An 18,005-nucleotide genomic window follows, 5' to 3' on the forward strand; every position below is an offset into this window, starting at 1 on the left:
AAGAGGAGAAGTTTTAAAAAAAAAAAAAAAAAAAAGCTGGAAGTGGGCTGAAGCAAATTGTGGCATCTGGAATTGCAAAGTTGCTGCTGGATCCTACAGCCCTGCTGAGTGCTGGTCACGCTGCTGGAACACCCCGGTGGGGACTGAAAAATGGCACGAGTAAGATTTGCATTTTATACAACTGATGTTATTAAATGAGTTCTGTGGCTGCATGGATGTATCTGCTTGTTCTGACCTGTAAGATGCCAAAATTTACATATATATTATTGAGTTGTTAGTGTGGATGTCCTTCATAAGGACATAAGGCTGCAGATGAAAGGAGGTTAATACCTCAGCAATGCAAATTATGGTTTCTTCCCATGTCAAATTACAGCAAAATAGTTACAGACTGACATGGAGACAGTAAACAATTTATCAGGAAAATCATGTTATATTCTTTTTGACACCATGGGAAGTACATGGCTGGGTGAACATACGGAGTTTGGGGAATCATTGCAGGTGGTTCTCTTCACTGGTGAGACTGATGTTCCTGTGGCTGTAGACAAGTGGCTTCTTCCTTTTTTTATTCAGGTATTCTTTTGCCCATGACCATGTACCGTCTATTGAAATCTACCCATCCCCTGCTCCACTAGGGTACAACAGCCATGGGAGATGAGTTGTTGAGGTTGACATCACCAGGCTTTTTGGTGATGGGGGACAACCCTATTCTTCTCCAGGTAGGACAATTTAGATGTGAACATCCTCATTCTGTTTTTTCTTCAGCCCATGTTTTTTAGCCACTCCTTTCCCTGACAGATAGTGTGCAGTAAGACAGGGAAATCACAGCATGGTCCTAAAACATCACAGGTATTCTCCGTGGTCACCTCTGCTGAGCACGGCCTGATGTGTTTGGGACAGGATGCAAACAAATGCCGCTGGCCACCAGAAAATCCCACATTACCTCAGGTGTTTCCCAAATTGCATTCTGTGATGGGCGCCTCCTGGTCCTTGGAAGTCCCAGTGGAGCTTGTGACGCATCCTTTGCAAGGCCCCTCTCTCAGGAAGAGCTTTGTGTCCCTTCCTTGGCACATAAAAGGCAACGCGAGTGTTATGCGTTACCCATCTGCTACTCCAGTTCATCCCTGGAACAGGACTGCTTTGTATCAGGCAAAAAAGTCCTTCTGTATAAGATGCAAATACATATGTATCCCTATATATTTATATATAGGTATATGGATACATCCACATAATAAATAATAACATGTATAAATATTTTATTAATTATTAAATAATAAATATGTGAGTTTATATACTTTTTTTCCTCTGGACTCTTGCTGGATGAAAGGTGTCATAACATAAAATATTTTATTCATGGTTGTGTTTATCCAGACCGTGGCACTGTTTTCCAGAGACATTATCTAATTCTAACATCTGAGAGACTCTTAGAATAAGATTTTGTGGTAACCACAAATAACAAAGGCAGAAAGATTGTGGAAAGGTAAAAAGGCTGATCTTGATTTGCAGCAGGCAAGCTAAAAATTCCCTGCAGTCTCAGTCCTACAGCCCAGCCTCTTTATGCTGCTTTGCTGTTTCGTAGGGCTTCTTTCTTTTTTAAAGGACAAGACAAATTGTCTAGCCGCAAGAATTTAAACAATGCTTTTAACCTGAGTGAAGAAATGTGCTTGTACTTCTTGGCTGCCTTTAAAGTCTACTATTGCAATATCTCAGCAAAAGGTGCATTCGTAGAAGGGGGAGCTGTAGCTTAATGTAGCTGCGCCATAAAGCTTATTTATCTCCACTGCCCTTGATTTACAGTTCTCAATAAGCCCCTTACCATTTTTTTTGGCTGAGAAACCTTCAGAGGTGGTGCCTGCCATGGAGACAGGGGGAGGTACACCGCTCCCGCCGGCACTGCCCTGGTCCAAGCGGCTCTGCCCCCACCATCCTGCAGCCAGACAAGCCAGTTGATAATTAATGTAGGTTTTTAAATAACCTGTGTTTTAAGAAAAGGGAAATTTCACTGCAGCTTTTTACTCTGAAACCACGGGGAAATGCACTGAACCGCACAAATTTTTCTTGAACAGAAATAAAATTTTACTCCCCAAGGGTTGGTGACACCTTGATGCTCTTTTTACATGGCACAAGTGCCTGACATGAGCATCTCCCCCCTTCGTCTCCACCTCTAGCCTTCCTCTCTCAGCCCAAGATACTGTTTCACGGGGTCCTGATATTGTTAGTGAGGTTCTGTGTGCACGTGTCTGCATGGCCACAATGGCCGTGTACAAGTGGGTTGTATAAAAGGTTGTATAAAACTCTATAAAAGGACAGAGATTCAGATAGTGTCTCTCATTTCCCTTTAGGGGAGACAGCATCAGATGATGCTGCTGGTAACAGCGTCCCTGTGCTGCTCCGGGACCCAGCCCAGTGCCCCAACAGACGGGTGGGAGCGAAGGGGAGTCGTTGGTGTTTCCCATTAATTCCTGGAGTTCCCTGCTTCCCTTGACACGCCAAAACATGCATCTTGTGGTTCTTGGCTGTATGAAGAATTTGATACGTGGCTTGTTAGGTCAGAAAGGTTGGTCGTTCCTGGGTACGCACATTTTCTTAACACACGTTTGCGAGGGTCTGTGCACTGTGTCAGTGAAAACAGCTCCGCACACAGATACACATCCACATATTGGAAAGAAGGGAGACAGATGGTCTCTATTACCCCGTGTAACCAAACGCAGGATGCAGATGATCTGAAACAATTAGAATGGGAGTTTTCCTATCACAGAGTTTTAAAGAGATTTCATTCATCACATACTTAGTGGCAGGGCTCCAGCTCCAAGGACATATCTGAGACAGGGATTTAAAAATATTCATAATAAAGTTTTTCTGCTCAGTATAATGTTATGATTTTAAAGTGTAAAATGGCTTGACTCTTTAAAGCCAGAAGCAAGCACTATGCAGCACCCTGATCGTGTGAGTTTCCCTTTTCCAGTGGGATCATGAGAGTGTTTTTCCACTTTCTTCATGCCAAGGACCACCGAAATTTTTAGGAAAATGAGTCAGCAGACCAATTATATTACCGCTGCCACAACAGCTTCATTTACAGCAGGAAAACAGCAGGCTGATCTTTGCACATCTGTGTATTTTCTCCATTTGCCTCCTTGCTGCTATGCTGTGAGAATGTTCATGGTTTTTTGAAAAGAGTTTTAACTGGCTCCTCTCCTGAAGTTTCAGGGACCACTACAGGTCCCCAGCCAGTGCTGCAAAACACTTGCCCGGGGCACTTCTTTCCAATTGCCAGTTTACCTTGGCCCATCGGCGTTGCAGCGGGACGAACTACTGTCTTTGGCCTCTCGCTGACGTAATTGCACGGGAAGAAATGTCATGTTTGTACCAAGCTGGGGAAAATATTTATTTAGTAGGTGCGTACGCGTTGGTTTTACCCCCCGAACATTGAAGCTGCTCAGTGCTTTGGAATGCTCCTTGCCTTTATGGAGGGGATTAATGGGCAGAGTGAAGGTTATTATCCTATAAACACAGCTGATCACATGAACCCGCCACTTCTCAGCGCCTCCTTATAAGAGAAAGGGATGGGTTTGGAAAAGATCATCTGAAAGAGGGACCTAGAGAATCAGACCTTTAAATCCATATTTAGTTCCTGAGCTGATTTTTTTTTCAGAAGTGCTGTTCCTAAGTAACTCCTCCAGTTCAGCAGAAGTCATTGTAATAAAAAAAATCTGTGTGTATGCATGCCATGTATTATAAATCACTTCATCTCCTATTGAAGCACAGCCACTTCTGGGTAAAAACATGGCAGATGTTTAACATGTCATGTCACAGCAGCTCTCCATAGCAGATTTCAGCAGGACAGGAAGAATGCCATGGAACTGCAAGAAGGATTTAGTTAGGCGAGACGTAATTACCGAAGCTGGACTATGTCCAGGACACTGGGGCAAACCCTCCTGCCTTTGCAAATTTGATTTTAACAACTTTAATTTTAAACACCTGATAGTCATATTTCTTGCCAAGGGAACAGATTGCTGAAAGTAAGAGAGGCAGCATTTCCTAAGCAAAAAAAAAAAATCTCAGAAAATGAAGAAAGGGGGGGGGGGGCAAAAAGTTTCCTCCTATATGGTTTGTGACACCTGAGTGGGAAACCATGAAATACCCACTGCAGAAACACATTTTCTGGGCTGTAGGTCAGCTCAGCTTATACTACCCCACAGCCCGAGCCAATATTTTGTGCGTGGAAGTGATGAATTGTAGAAAGTGGAACAGCACAGGGAGATCAGTGCAGGGAGGCCAGGTCAGAGCAGTGCAGAAACAGAACAAGAAGAACCTGCCTAAAAAGAAGAAATTTCAACATCTTTTGCTATTAAAACATATTTATGCACCAGCATTTATTGATGACATTGCAAATATCCACATCCGACAACCAAATGGTTCAACACACCAGCTTGCTTATGCGGAATTCAACTGTGTCTACGGCATTGCAACAAAGCAAGCAAAGCAAAATGAATACCTGAAAGAAAGCACCTTGTGTAACACAGACCCTCTGAATCCCAGGAGGAACGTTGTTGACCTTGGCCACCCCTGAGATTTGCCACATGAACAGAGCAAATAATTTCTCACAGCAGTTCACAAACTTTGGAATAAGCAAGTGCCGATCCTGCTTTAGTGCAGGGGGATGGAGTAGGGAACTTCCCAGGTTCCCTTCCGCCAAGCATTTCTGTGATATTAAGGCGCACCCCCAAAGCCTATTAACAAGGATCCAAAAGATAATGGTAAAATAAGAAAGCATCTACTGTAGCAAGTTGATAGCTTCTCCAGGAAACCAATACTACCCTACAGAAGGGTACTTCAGAATAGTTTGCAGAGGAGTTGCTTTAAGTAGAAGAAAGCTGTACTTGCATCACCCTGAAAATAACTGGAAGCACACAGAGAATCTCTTTTCCTGGCTTTTTCGCTCAAGTGAAACAACCTTCTCCAGTTGCTGCTGAAAGGAATTTAATGAAATAATCCATACCTGAGAGATTATTTCCATGTTTGTACAAAACATAAAACAAGTGTTCTGGGACTTGCTCTGTCCCATTTTCAGCTCAGGTTGTGTTGCACATGGGACACATATATCTCAGATGGAAAAAAACGGAACTACTGATTTCCCTAATGTATACACTGGTCACACCACGGTATCAGTGGAAGCTAGGTTGTGGCTGTTGAGTAATATATGGCCCTGAGTCACACATGCAGCTTATATTCAAAAAAGGGGAAGGAGGAGGACTCAGGTAGACATAATTGTACCTACTTATCAGCATACCGAGGTTACAATGTGCTGTGGGTTCCTGATGCAGTCTCCCTTCTGCTGTGTACTTACACAGCCGCACAAGACCTTAAACCAGTGCTGCGACCCTGTCTTTAATGCCCAAAGTCTGAACACATCCCCTTGCGTCTCATTATGAGAAGGTGCCGCTTTGGGGTTTGATGGGCAGCCGTAGACCCCTGCAGCCCACCAAACTCACAGGTCAGCAAATAAGCCCTGAACAGCTTTGTTACGGGATTAAATTTGGTACATTCAATACACTGTTTATGCCCAGGGAACGAAGCAGACCAAAGCTTCCGTGTATCGCTTTTTCAACCAAGTCTGCTGCTTCATTTAAAGAATGGGAATGTTTTAGACCCACAGACCATTAAAAAAATATTATTATTACAGCTTTGCTACATACTGACATATCCCCTTGTGCATACTGTGTTAAAAAGAAAGTGCAATTCACAAGTTGAACAAAATAATCAAATATTCCATGTTTCACTGTTTCCTCATCAGCATGGTAACGAAACACAGATATACTTTATCTACCCTGGTGATGATGAAGCTCAGACACTAATCAGAGGTTTGTTGTTATTTTTGGCCGTCACACATAAAAAAATATAGCAGAAACCATTTTTCTTTATCTTTTATAAACCCGTGTATGTAGAAAGGAGGCAATGGCTTTACACAGTTAGCTACTTGTCCATTTATTCTGTAGAGTAAAAGGACTAGTGCAAAACATCTCAGCCCCACTTCTCCTCTGGTGTAAATGAAGGTGGTTCCACCACTGATCAGTGGAGTTGTAATATAGTGTACACCAGGGGAGGACTAGACCCTCTGGTACAAGTATATGAATTTCCCATTGCAAACACTGGTATGAAAACAGTTATTTCCCTCTCCTCCGATGCCTTCTGTGTTACCCTTCATCTCCAATATTCTGTCATTTCAAAAACCATTAACAAATGCATAATAAGCAAGCAGAAAGAAATCACCTTGTCTAATCAGCAGAAAACTCTTTTTTACCCTAGCATTGAGCTCCCAGTCACAATCACAGCTAATTAAGATGCTATAAACACAGACAGGCCAAATGTTCAACCACGGCCTCCAGCTTTCAGTCTAAATATATTGAAATTCCACTCTAAGGCTAATACCTGCATTGGTATCCAAAACCTGTGTTATTGAGAATTTAAACAATTGTTTTATGGATTCCTATGACATTATAGTGTCCTGATTACAAAGCATTTAAGGCAGATATTTCCTTTTAAACATACACTTAAGCACTGAGCTGTTTTGGAATTAATATGAAAAAAAATGACCCTTTCTTGTTTCTTTGGGACAGCAGTACATTAACAGTCGTTATTTCTCCTAATAAAAAGAAGCATCTCTTTTCCCCTTGAAAGAAAAAGACTCAGCTCCTTCACAATAACCTAATGGATAGCAGACTTGAGGGTTTTTATGCACAGCTCATGCCATCCTGGTCAGAAAGGAATTCTGCAAGTAACCTTGCTACAAACCAAAAAGGTGCACAGTGTCATTGGCGTGCTTTAAAATCACAAACACATGGAGAGATAGTTGTGCAATTTTTCTTAATTAGAGAAGATCACCACACTTTAAAAAGAAAAATAGACTAGATATTGTTCTAACCACAAGCAAAGTTTAAAAATAAAACCAAACATACAAAAAGCCCAGTCCCACACCCTTACGCTACATCTCAACAGGCTGAAAAGCGTGTGACAGGCTGGCCTGGCCCACAAACGCACTGAAGGCTCTGCGAGCAGCAGCTGCCAGGCTGGCCCTCATCCTGCTTCATTTGGGTAAAACTCCCTTTGACATCAGCTGGTACAAGGTTTGTTCCTAACTAAATAAAAAATTCAAGGGGGAAAATCGCATCTTGTGACTCTTGTATGTAGCTGGAAACAGGCTCTGACCCTGCAATTTGATGAGCATCTTTATCTCAGCATACAGGAACAGAGTGAAATCACTGCGTTGTGCCATTTGGGGGAAAATCAACTATTACTTATGTCTAAACACTTGTAGCTCTTAATGGGGGAAAAAAGAAACGCGCTAAACCCTCCTGATGCTGCATGTAATGCAGGGTGTGTGACTTGCTTACGCCACCTCTCATGCATACACCTGACACACACCCATGAGCACGCTGATTTTTACTACCCAAAAGAAACATTAGTTTGTTTAAATTTGAGACAAAAAGCAGCAGTCTATCATCTCATGTAATTCTAAAAACCTGACATTTACAGAGCTCTTTCCAAATGAGTTCATTAAACACTGCACGCATCTTAAGGCCATATGCAGCAGTATAATTTAGAGCGTATATTTTATAGGTTTCTTCTTCTGGTTTACCTGCTGATTATTATGTGCTGTAAAACTTCAATTATCCCAAATAGTCAGGGGAATAAGAAAGGGAAATAAAAAGTAGGTGATGGAAAAGCATATGTTAACAAATGCCATAGAAAAGCAGTCCATGCAACACCAAGATCGTTGCATGTGTAACATTTCAGTGTTATTAATGCCCTTTCTCTTCTTATAGAAAGATTAGTAGTATGAATAAAAAGCACAAAATGGCAACTAAACCATCTTCCTCATTCTTACTACGTTCTTACAAGCAGCAGGCATTTTAAAACATTGTGGACAAAAGCACAGCAGATTTTATCTTCCTTTTCAACATGCAAACTCATAGACCTAGATGGAACAGCACAACCCAAAATAAAGGCTGGGTTTGGCTCAGCTGGTAACAGGAATGACTTGAAAGATACAAGAATATATCTGAAAATTTCTCCCCATACATACAAGTTTAACTACCTAATTCTTGTGGGGCAGAGGGGGACAGACATACAGGGCTAAAATGGCTGCTGATATAAATGGAAACTTTCCCAAATAATGTCAGCTTTCTCCATTTACATCCCAGCAATACATACATTTGGCACCTAAGCGCTGTTACTTGTGCCCTGAGTAGTTGCAAGCACAAAATTCTGTACCTGGAAAAAAAAAAAAAATCACAGAAAGGGCTGGGAATTCTTTTTAGCGTGTCAGACCTGTAAAGCTGAGATGGTGAAACTTAGTAAGCTGTCCCTACTAAAGCAGAAAAGAGGGTATGTAAAGACGTGACAATATCAAAGACCCCAACTGTACAGTAAGTTGTCCAAGCACATTATTACACGTATACAGTTGTTTTAACTGTTTACCGCTTTCTCATGTACAGTGTTTTTTAATGCACGTTAAACTGCTAGCCTTAGCCAATTTTTGTAGTGTCCAAACTTGCTTACCAGTGGTTTTTAAGGCCAGTAACTTCTCATCAAAGTGATTCCAGTTGATTTGGCCCAACCCCATCCCAATGAAAGTATTTTCTGTTTTCACTGCTGCTGTCAGGAATACATCTCTGTGAGATGCCCCTAAGTGTCTGCAGCCTGCACACACGGTTTTTGAAGGCTGAGGAAGCTTGGCAGATGTTTCCAACCTCTTCAGTGCAGAGCAATCCTCTCCTTGCTTTCAAGAAGTTGACTTCTTTGTAGCAGCTTGCGTATTCGTTTTGTCTCGCTTCTTTGCCGAGTAGTAATCTGGAGAACACCACACAAACAGAATTAGCGCTACGACATTGGTAACGGCTGGTTTTCAAGAAAATCTCTCAAATCTCGTTTTCATGTTGAAGAAGTCATTTAGACTTCTCTACGGCTCGTGAATGAACAAAGCTAATACCTTTAGCATGTTCGACATAAAGCTATGTAATACCAAGTAAAACAAGGGAAATGTGCTGGCTTTTATCCAGTTGAGATCAAAAGACTTTGGACCCTCTTACGCAAGCTGAGCAACGAGACATTTCACTCCAACTTTTAGATCCACGTCTGCTGTGCTTTCCAGACAGAAGTAGGTTTTTTTTCCTCCTTAAAAATAACAAAACATACTCTGCAAAATAACATCAGAAGAACTACATATATGGGGCACTTTATTTCTGCTTATTAGATCAAACTGCAGATTCAAGGAGGACTGCATAAAACCTTGCACTATCACTGAATTATAATGAATTCTTTGCTCAGAGAGTAAGCACTAACGGGAGAACACCCATTACATTTTCATACATGCATGCAGCTGAATCTTTGTTTCAGGTGCAAATGTAAATCAACCTTAACTACAGAACTGTGATTACAACACAGGAGTTTCCCTATGAGTTCCTTCTCTGCCTCCCAGCCTCACACAAAAAATATATACTCTTTTCAGGTAAATAAGGCAGAATTAGCCAAAATGGAAGCTAGATGCTTATTTATATTTAGAGTTCATGGGATTTATCTGGTGTAAATTGTCTGTATTCATAGTAATGAATTTGCTCCAATTTCTGTTGAGGATGCGTGCTCCATGGTATTTAAACCTGAGCTTTCTACATAGTCAAATTGGCAACACCTATTGAATTCTAGCAGCATAAAGTCTTGCATTAATTTCAATGTAGAACATTATTGGCAGGATGACTGGAATTCTGTAGGCTTTCACAGCCAAGTTTGTACACGGAAATTCCTGCAGCCAACTTCCTTAAGGATACGTCTGCATGGCACAGTGCAAGGAGCACAGCGGTACCTGAGTTACCCCTAACTTAAACTTCTGGAGCACGACATGATCCCAAGGAGAGTATATTCTCCCAGGCAGGAGCATGCACTGCTAACTCAGTAGAAAAGCAAATCCCGCTACTACTATAACCTGCTGTAGTCTCTCAGTGGAGCTGCAGAGGAAAGGAAGAGCTGTAAGAAAAACAAGCTTACGTTACCAAATGTAATTCTTACAACTTATTTCTTCCATTTAAAAGACTTCTATATAGCTATCCTCCATTTTATTTTGGGAAAAGAAACGCATTAGGAATTACACTTAGTATATGAAATTCAGAAAAGACTTAAATAGTCGGTATTCCCATTTCTGCCTGTGAAGAATTTTAGCAAGAGCCCAACTGCTCAGATGCCCACATAATGGAGCTAGTTTCAAAACTGATAGAGGTGCTTAAAAGCCAGGATGCAGATTCCACAGAGCCATATTCAGATGGTCTAGCCTCCAAGATGCTAAGCAGAGTCCATGGAAATTGGCTGGCTTGCCTAAGGGACCCTAAAGAGCACGTGCACTGGCATAAGCAAAGTACGGAGGAGGATGCTGTCTGCAGCCTGCCAGTAGGAAAGCCTGGCCATGGGAACCAGGGGAGAAAGATTTCTGTTGTTTAAACGTACATACCTACACACCTGCTTTCTTTTCCTCCCCACTCTCCCCAGCCATCTTGCATGAACTATCTGCTTCAGAAGCAAGACCAGCTAGTAAAAACCTAGGTTTGTTATCAATTTTCTCTCTTTGACATTTCGCAAAGGAGGCAAGGATGCATGAATGTCTCCCAGGAAAGCCAAGGTCTAAGTGTATCAGACTGAGGCAAGCCAAAAAGTTTGGAAGAGAATAAGAGGAGTGAAGAGCTGGCATGGTTTGCCAACCTTGATTAGTGAAAGAAAAAAAATTAAAAAAAAAAAAGAAAAGAAAAAGTGAAAAAGGCTTATAGCCTGTATCTGAGATGCTTTTGAATTTGAGGCTCTCCCAGAAAACAGAGCAGAACCACACTGGGTCCGCAATGAAAAACAGAGAATGGAGATGGAGTAAGTCTACGTAAAATGGTTGGGAGATAGAATGGAAAATCTACTTTTGTACTGGTTAGCTGTCTGTGTGTCTGAGGAGTCAAATGCAGCAGGAAAACCTCTGCTCCTTCCACTCTGGAGGCGCCAATGCCCACAAAACCCCACGGTTGGTTTTTAATATATAGATATTTATTTAATGGGCCACAGCTGTCTTTGAAAGTCTAAATTAAACGCACATTGTTGGATCTTAACGTAAAGCATTACAGTGTTCTTGTTGACCAAAGCAGAACGCAGATAACTGGGTTCAAATCCAACCTCAGATCCTAATCCTAAACTAACCTTTCATTACAGGATGGCAGAAGATAAGCGAAGGAGTGGAAGCATGGGGTCAGACCGTATCAGTAAGTATCACTTTCCCTGGCTCAGTTTTGCCTGAATTACTTCAGTCGTGCCCAGAGGGATAAGGTTCCTGCAGCTAGAGGGGAACTTCGAACGCGCCCTTCAGCTGGCAATAAGAAGGATGCGTGTGTGTGTCTGTGAGAGAAGGACTGAGAGTGGGACTGATCTCCAACCCTCACCAAAAGAGAAGACTGCAAACCATTTTTCTGGCCCATCTCGCACACCCAGATTCCTTGGGGAGAAGGGTACTGTTGTTAGACTAAAGTGTTTTCTCTTATGAAAACACATGTGGGAAAGTGTTAAAACTGTGCCGCATGGTATTTTGGTTTCCACATCCCCTGATGAAATGTTTCTTGCCTGGGGAAAACAAAACAGAAGAAAAATACTCCCTGGAAATATCTGCATAATTTACTCCCACACACCTAGTGAGAGATTTACAATTGAACAGCAGTTCCCTCAAACCATCACAACATTGTGCTCTGAATTACACTTCTGTACTCCTACCTGTAAATTATACTGTTAATTAGTTAATGGCTGTAAAGTGCTTTGGAGAAGAAAAGAGCACTCATTAAATATCATTGTTCTGTGCTCCAGTGTGCAATGTTCCACTATTCATTAATCTCCAACCTCTTCCTGAACCTCTCGCTAGCAATTAAGTTTCATACCCTCAAATAGCAAATTAGCCTATTGTCTGACTTAACTGAGATCAACATCACTGTTCAGAAAGTGTTTCCTGAAACCTTAGCTTCAATTATCTTCTAGGCAATTTCAAGCTGGTGTCTCACATCAAATTCCCAAAAGAAAATCCTTGGTCTACATCTTGAAATCCTCAGTCTTGGCTAAACCAAAACCCCAATACAGACAAGGGAAATCTAATACCTGGGATTAGATTTTTAAAATAAACTCATATCCCATTGAGAAGAGAAAATGAGGGGCCAGATATTCAGAAGAGCTTAGCATGCAGGATGCTGAGGACTTTCAAAAACCTAAAGCTCTTTTATGGGTGCTGAAACCCACTCCTTTGTACATCTGCCAGCAAGTCCTGGTGAGAGGCACTTGAAAACCTAGCCCCTTCTGCCACCCAGCCAAGTTTAAGATTGATTTGCCCTTAAAATTCCTGGATGCCTTCACTGAGTATAATATCCAAGCTGAAGTTAGCAGGAGACCTGGCTGGTTTCTCTGGTTTCTGGTCTTCCTCCTAGGGCTTAGCCGGCTGAATGGTGTTCCTTATTGCACTCAGGAAAGGGTGTACGCAGCCAAACCTATAAGCAAGCAGAAACACCAAAAACCCCCATCCGATGGGTAACCCTGTTTTCCTGTTGGGTTCCTGCTTGAGAAATGACCTCACTACTTTTCTTAGATGGCCTTTTTAAATGTCTAACCCTCCTAACCATCCCAACTACCCTCCTGCAAGAAGCGGTCATTATCTTATTGCTCTGTGACAAGCCCTAAGCAGAGCCCCAGGGCCAGGAGGGGGGTTGTGGGACAGCATCTCTGAAAAACACAAGCCCCATGCCCATCAATTTAGAGTGTGCCTTCCTCCTCTTGCAGATGCTTCTTTGAAGGTTTGTGCTTTCTTAAAGCAAGACTGGTTTACGGGCCCATCAGAGTATTTCTAAGCAGCTGCTGGGACCAGGTTTGATCATCTGAGCCACACCAGTCTCACACACCTGTCAAAGATGTCTGTCTTCTTTTCTTCCCTTCTGAGATCCTCTTGCCCCCTGTTTTCTTGGAAGTTTTGGGTTTCTCAGTCAGTGCCAGCTGGGCAAAGTGGTGACTCCTGTCCTCCCTGCCCAGCGGCCAGTTCAAGTGCTGCAGTGGTCTCCGAGCATCCCCCACCACGCAGCTGTGGTAGAAGGCGGGTACCTCGTGGCCCTCAAGCTCTTCCCACTGCAGGAGCCCCTTCGCCGGCGTGTCCCGGAGGAAATCGAAGTTCCACTTCTGCTGGGCCCCCTCGACGCTGTTGCGCAGCATGTGCTGGAAGTCCTGCCGCAGCTGCTCGTGGTCTACGGGGCCAAAGAGGTTCCTCTGGGCGCGGGTTGTCTTCCCCGGCCTCCGCTCCATCTTTTCTCCCCGGTGCTGCTCTCCAGCGAGCGTATACAGCAGTGACTCCCTGCCAACGACAGACAGACCATCAGCCACCCTTTGCATGCTCAGTTTAGTGGGCACTGCGTACTCTTTAAGGGGAGTGTGGCAGTAAACCTAGATACTTTTGATCTCACTACAGGGAATCTTGGCTTGTTTTGAAAGAAATTTATCCCAATTTCCAGGCCAGAGTGAGAATTCCCATCTATAGGATGTGTCCATAGAAGGATGGGGAAGGGTGAAAAGCCCTTACCTCTTTTGCACACCCTGATTTCAGTGTACGCTGAGTGAGGGCTTGCCCTAAGGGGACAGAGACGCACAAGGAAATGGACAACATCCCTTGAGGCAGTGCAGCAAAAGACAGAAAGCACAGAAGTGGTACTTGGGAAAAACAGCCATGTGTATCACCTTAAACAAGGGAAAGGGCCCGAGAAGGAGAATTTCAAATACAATGAAGGATGAAGGCAATCAGTAAAGGACAGAAGACCTGTTTAATTTTACAGTGAAGGCCGTATCTCTTTCCTAACTAGTATTACCGTTTGTTTTGCAGTGTCAGCCAAGGAAGCTAAAGATGATCAGAGCAATCACCTGTTTCTTGCCTGACATTTTAATTCCCTTTTCTTGAAGCAATTGCCTGAGAAATGGTCCCAGTCACAGACAAAAACAGTGTCTTTCCTACAACCGCAAATCCCAATCAAGCATCAGTAGGTGGACTTCCCATTTGGTAGGCTGGCATGGGGACAGCAGAGATGGGGTTTGCACCCTCCTCTGGCAGGTAAGGGGGGGACACAGCAAGACGAAGAAAAGCGATGGGGTACTTTGCAGATTTCATAGGCCAGAAGGGCACAAATACACCAAATACATTCACCCACTAATTCCTGCATCAGGTCTTCAATTTCTGGAAGAGCTTGAAAATAGATCTTAAAGGTCATTCAATTCTTTCTCTCTCTGGATCCACAAAACTTAGCCCCTCTCACAAGCTGTGATGCGTAGCAGTGGACAGGCTAAAAAGAAACCTCAGAGAAACATTAGCAAACAGCCAAATTTTGGATTTGTTGCGCTACTGAATTCTGAAGGGTATAAAGAGTTTGGGGACAGAGCTGAGAGAGGTAAACTGGTGATTTGCCTACAGACCCTGCAGATAGCCAGAGCAGCAGAGCTCCTGCAGAACCGTAAGCTTTGGGCTTGGTCTCCAACATCCCAAAGGGTGCTTCAGCCGCAGCAGACGCAAACCCAGACGTGACTGGTATAATCACCCCGCCCCGTATTATCTTTGCAGCGTTGTATCTAATCCACGTGAACTCTGAGCATCCCCTCGCAATCACACCCCAAGTGCCTACTCTGAAAATGTCACTTGGTGGCTCCGGTATCAAGAGCTTGTCACCAACGGGGCAGTGTTGGCACTTAGATGGTTCTGCACATAGTCTGCCACAGAAAACTCAGATACTGAGGGATGTGGCTGCCTCCTCCTAGGTGGAAGCTGAATGTCAGTTCTGCAGCTGATAACACACCTGAGCAGCAGAGGTCCAAAGAGGCGGACCAGCTCCTGCATCTGTTCGTAAATCTTATTCCTTGCCCTCAGCAGCTCTGAACCAGCGTCCCACAAACCCATGGGCCACAGCCACAGTTAATTAAACCAGAGAGTGCCAGGTCTGGGTTGGCCTTCTGGCGCATGGATTGATTTCCAAATGTTGGGTGTGGTTCTCTGGAGGCTGATGTCTCCCATAGAGCTCCAGCACGGGAAACAGGAGTAGCCCTGTTCAGTCTGGGACACCATCTGGGGCTGATCATTAGGTCTGATGGGACTACAGTGCCTCCCGGGTGGCCGCCAGGTCCCTCTGGCGGTATCACACCGTGCCATGTGGTTACACCACCTCGTTTGGCGTGAGCCTTCAGCACAGGGCTGGCAGTTGCCCACCAGATGCATCTCATTCCCCACAGGGCCCAAGAAAGGTAGGAAAGCACTTTTCTTGAGGAAAAGCAGCCGAGAGCACAACAACAAGGATAATCCTCTAGGTGGCATCCAGAATCCCCAAACTTCACGCAAAACTCTTCCCGGGGTTGCACGCAGCCTTGCCCTTAGCTGTCGGGATACTCGGCGGTGCCGGCTGTCACTATAGCTAATAACAATCACGCCTCTGCTGCTTCTTCATCTGGTGCCAAGCCCTCGGCGGCTTAAACTGAGTTCATTCAAAGGCAATCGGGTCTTAGGAAAAGGCAAAAGGTCTTAGGAAAGGACGGCCAGTGCTTTGCAGGAATATTACTCCTTCTTAGAAACCTTCCACATACATATTAGGAACTGACTGCTTGATATCAGTGAACCAGGGTTAGGAAGAAAGAAGGTACTTCTCAAACAACTATGGCCGTTCCTAATAGCATATTTTAATATCACACAGGAATGAACCAGAAAAGACTCTGCCTTGCCCTGTTAGTGATTACGGCTATTCCAGCACAGCCTGCGAATCCAGTGCCTTGTCTTTAAGACTGTCTAATTCCAGGTGTTTCAAAGGAAGATAAAAAGCCAGCAGAGAGGATAATTATAGAATAACCTTTCCCTATGGAAAGTTTCCTCCTAATGCTCTTAATTAAGTAATGAATCACAAATGCTTCTAACTCTTCTAAACTTACATCATGCGTATACACTGCCTGCTGCCGTTTCCATTACTTAGGGTTGCATCCAGGGTGAAATCCTGGCACTACCGAAGTCAGTGCAAGTTTACCACAGCAGAACCAGGATACGGCCCCTTGCTTTTTCCAGGACTCTTTCCAGGTCTTGGCTCCAAAGATGCACTGTCACTATTCCCACAGCTTAGTCTGAGTTGCGTGGGTGTATTAAAACACCCGTAAAACGAGACCGGAATGTTTCTGAAATGCAAAAACATTATTGGTAGGGTCCTTTCTTAACCCACGATTTCTGTGCCACCTAAGAACAAGCCGAGCGCCCCATTCTGCCAAGCTCACACCTATCCATACGTGCACCCTTACTGAGCCGAGATGCAGGACAAACGCTGAAGGCTGGAGCTCTGCACTAGCGGTGGCCAACTTCTGTTTTCTTTCCAGTTCCGTGCTAGCTTGAAGGAGTTGAAAAGAAACACAGACTTCCTAGGCAGTTTAGTGCTGGCTCCTTGCATCAAACTTTCAGAGCATCAGAGGAATGTTATCTCACGTTTCTGAATTTCCAATGTATGCATAAATAAAAAAAAAAAAATCAAAAGACGACAACAAGCAGGGGAATTAATGCTGTGGATATTTCATTTTCATTCTTTCAGTGAAAGTCTGTTTCCTAAATAAATTTGATACTGAAAGTTGCTAGCTATAAATCTTATTTTCAGACACACTGCTTGCCTGTGGCAGGTGCTCAGGTACCTTCAACTCGTTCTTTTCTAAAACTGTAGCTGAAAACAAGGTCGCCCCGTCCGCCCCTTCGGGGCGCAGAGGGAGCCACAGCCCTTGTTCCTGCCTTTAAATCCTTGCACCCCTCCTCTGCCCCCCCTGGTGCCCCCGCCCGTCCCAGCACACATCCCCTTTGTCCGGAGGTGCAAGGGATGGGGTCTGTGTGCAAGAACGGGATTTATTTGCCACAACCTTCACCAACAGACACCGAGTGCCCGGGCGGCGTCCGTCGCCGTGCCGCCCCCGGCGGGGATCGGTCCCGGGCGAGCTCGCCCCGCGCACGGCGGAGGGGGGCCGGGGGGACGCACGGAGGAGTCGTCCCCAGCAGCGGGGTCCGCCCCGGGGAGGGCACTGGCAAGGCCCCCGCCGGGCCGGTGCCGGCCCCGCCGGGCGAGCCCCCCGCCGTGCGCCGGCGGGGGCGGCGCCACGCCCTGCCCCCCGAGGGTGCCCTCCGGCCGCCGTGCAACCGCGCCCCGCCTCCTGCGTACACCCAGGGCGGGCGTGAGCGTGCAACCGGGGCTGCGCACCCAACACCGAGCGGGACCGGCAGCCGCGCCCCCGGGGCTGTCCCGCTCCCTCCCGGCCCCGGGCGCTGCCGGCGCCGGGGGCCCCGGCCGGAGCTCACTTACATGCGGGGCGTCCCGAGTGCCACCTCCCTGCCGCCGGCGGGGACCGGGGCCGGGACCGGGGCCGCCGGGCTCAATGCGCGGCCCCGCCCCCGCCTCACGTGCCGCCGGGGAGGGGCGGGGCGGGCGCCCGTCCAGGCGGCGGCGCACGTGGCGCCTCCACGTGATGGCGCCGCCGCCGCCCCGCCGTCCCCGACGGCGCGGGAGGGGTCTGTCCCGGTGGCGCCCTGGGGGGCCTGGCCCCGGGCGCTTGGAGGCCCTCCTCGCCCTCGGGGTGGGCGCAGAGAGCGGGGCTGGGGGCCCGGAGCCCTTCGCGGGGGTCCCGGGGCTGGCGCGGGGTCGTCTCCCGTGCAGAGCGGCAGCCTGGCAGGTTACGAGGGAGGGCGCTCCGCTGAGCGAGCGCTGGGCTGGCGGAGCAGGGACAGGCGGGCGGGGGTGTAGCGGGGGAGAGGTGTCCAAAGGAGAGCCCCCGGCGGGGTGTTCGTGGTAAGGCACGGGCCGCCTGGCAGGGGATGGGCGTTGAGCAGGTTGACAGCATCCCCCGTGTTGCAGAGGGAAAGGTGCCGAGAGTATTTTCCTGGATTTCGGCGGCAGCTGGGCCGGGGGCTGCTGAGGGTCTGG

General features: G+C 45.9%; 1 protein-coding gene across 2 annotated transcripts; it reads right to left on the minus strand.

Annotated features, from left to right (window-relative positions):
• Window positions 1-3,880: 3,880 nt before the first annotated feature.
• LOC104012649 (cyclin-dependent kinase inhibitor 1) lies at window positions 3,881-17,501 on the minus strand. Of its 2 annotated transcripts, XM_087767565.1 has the most exons (4): window positions 16,351-16,555; window positions 15,994-16,230; window positions 12,951-13,393; window positions 3,881-8,847 (listed from the first exon to the last, which is right to left on the minus strand). In XM_087767565.1, the coding sequence occupies exons 2-4, from the start codon at window positions 15,996-15,998 to the stop codon at window positions 8,780-8,782; spliced, it is 516 nt and encodes a 171-aa protein (XP_087623691.1). In that variant the 5' UTR covers window positions 15,999-16,230; window positions 16,351-16,555; the 3' UTR covers window positions 3,881-8,779. The 2 variants fall into 2 exon arrangements, with proteins under 2 accessions (XP_087623691.1, XP_087623692.1); XM_087767566.1 differs by lacking the exons at window positions 15,994-16,230; window positions 16,351-16,555 and adding an exon at window positions 17,388-17,501.
• Between the last annotated feature and the right edge of the window lie 504 nt (window positions 17,502-18,005).

Source organism: Nipponia nippon, unplaced genomic scaffold (assembly GCF_047370975.1).
Source record: "Nipponia nippon isolate SJK-2023a ecotype South Korea unplaced genomic scaffold, ASM4737097v1 scaffold_3, whole genome shotgun sequence".
Lineage (NCBI taxonomy): Eukaryota > Metazoa > Chordata > Aves > Pelecaniformes > Threskiornithidae > Nipponia > Nipponia nippon.

Bases quoted from the DNA above. Each gene is read 5' to 3' on its own strand.
- LOC104012649 (XM_087767565.1), bottom strand. The intron at 8,848-12,950 runs GTGTGTGAGACT...GGTGTTCTCCAG, and splicing joins AAGACAGACATCTTTGACAG to ATTACTACTCGGCAAAGAAG.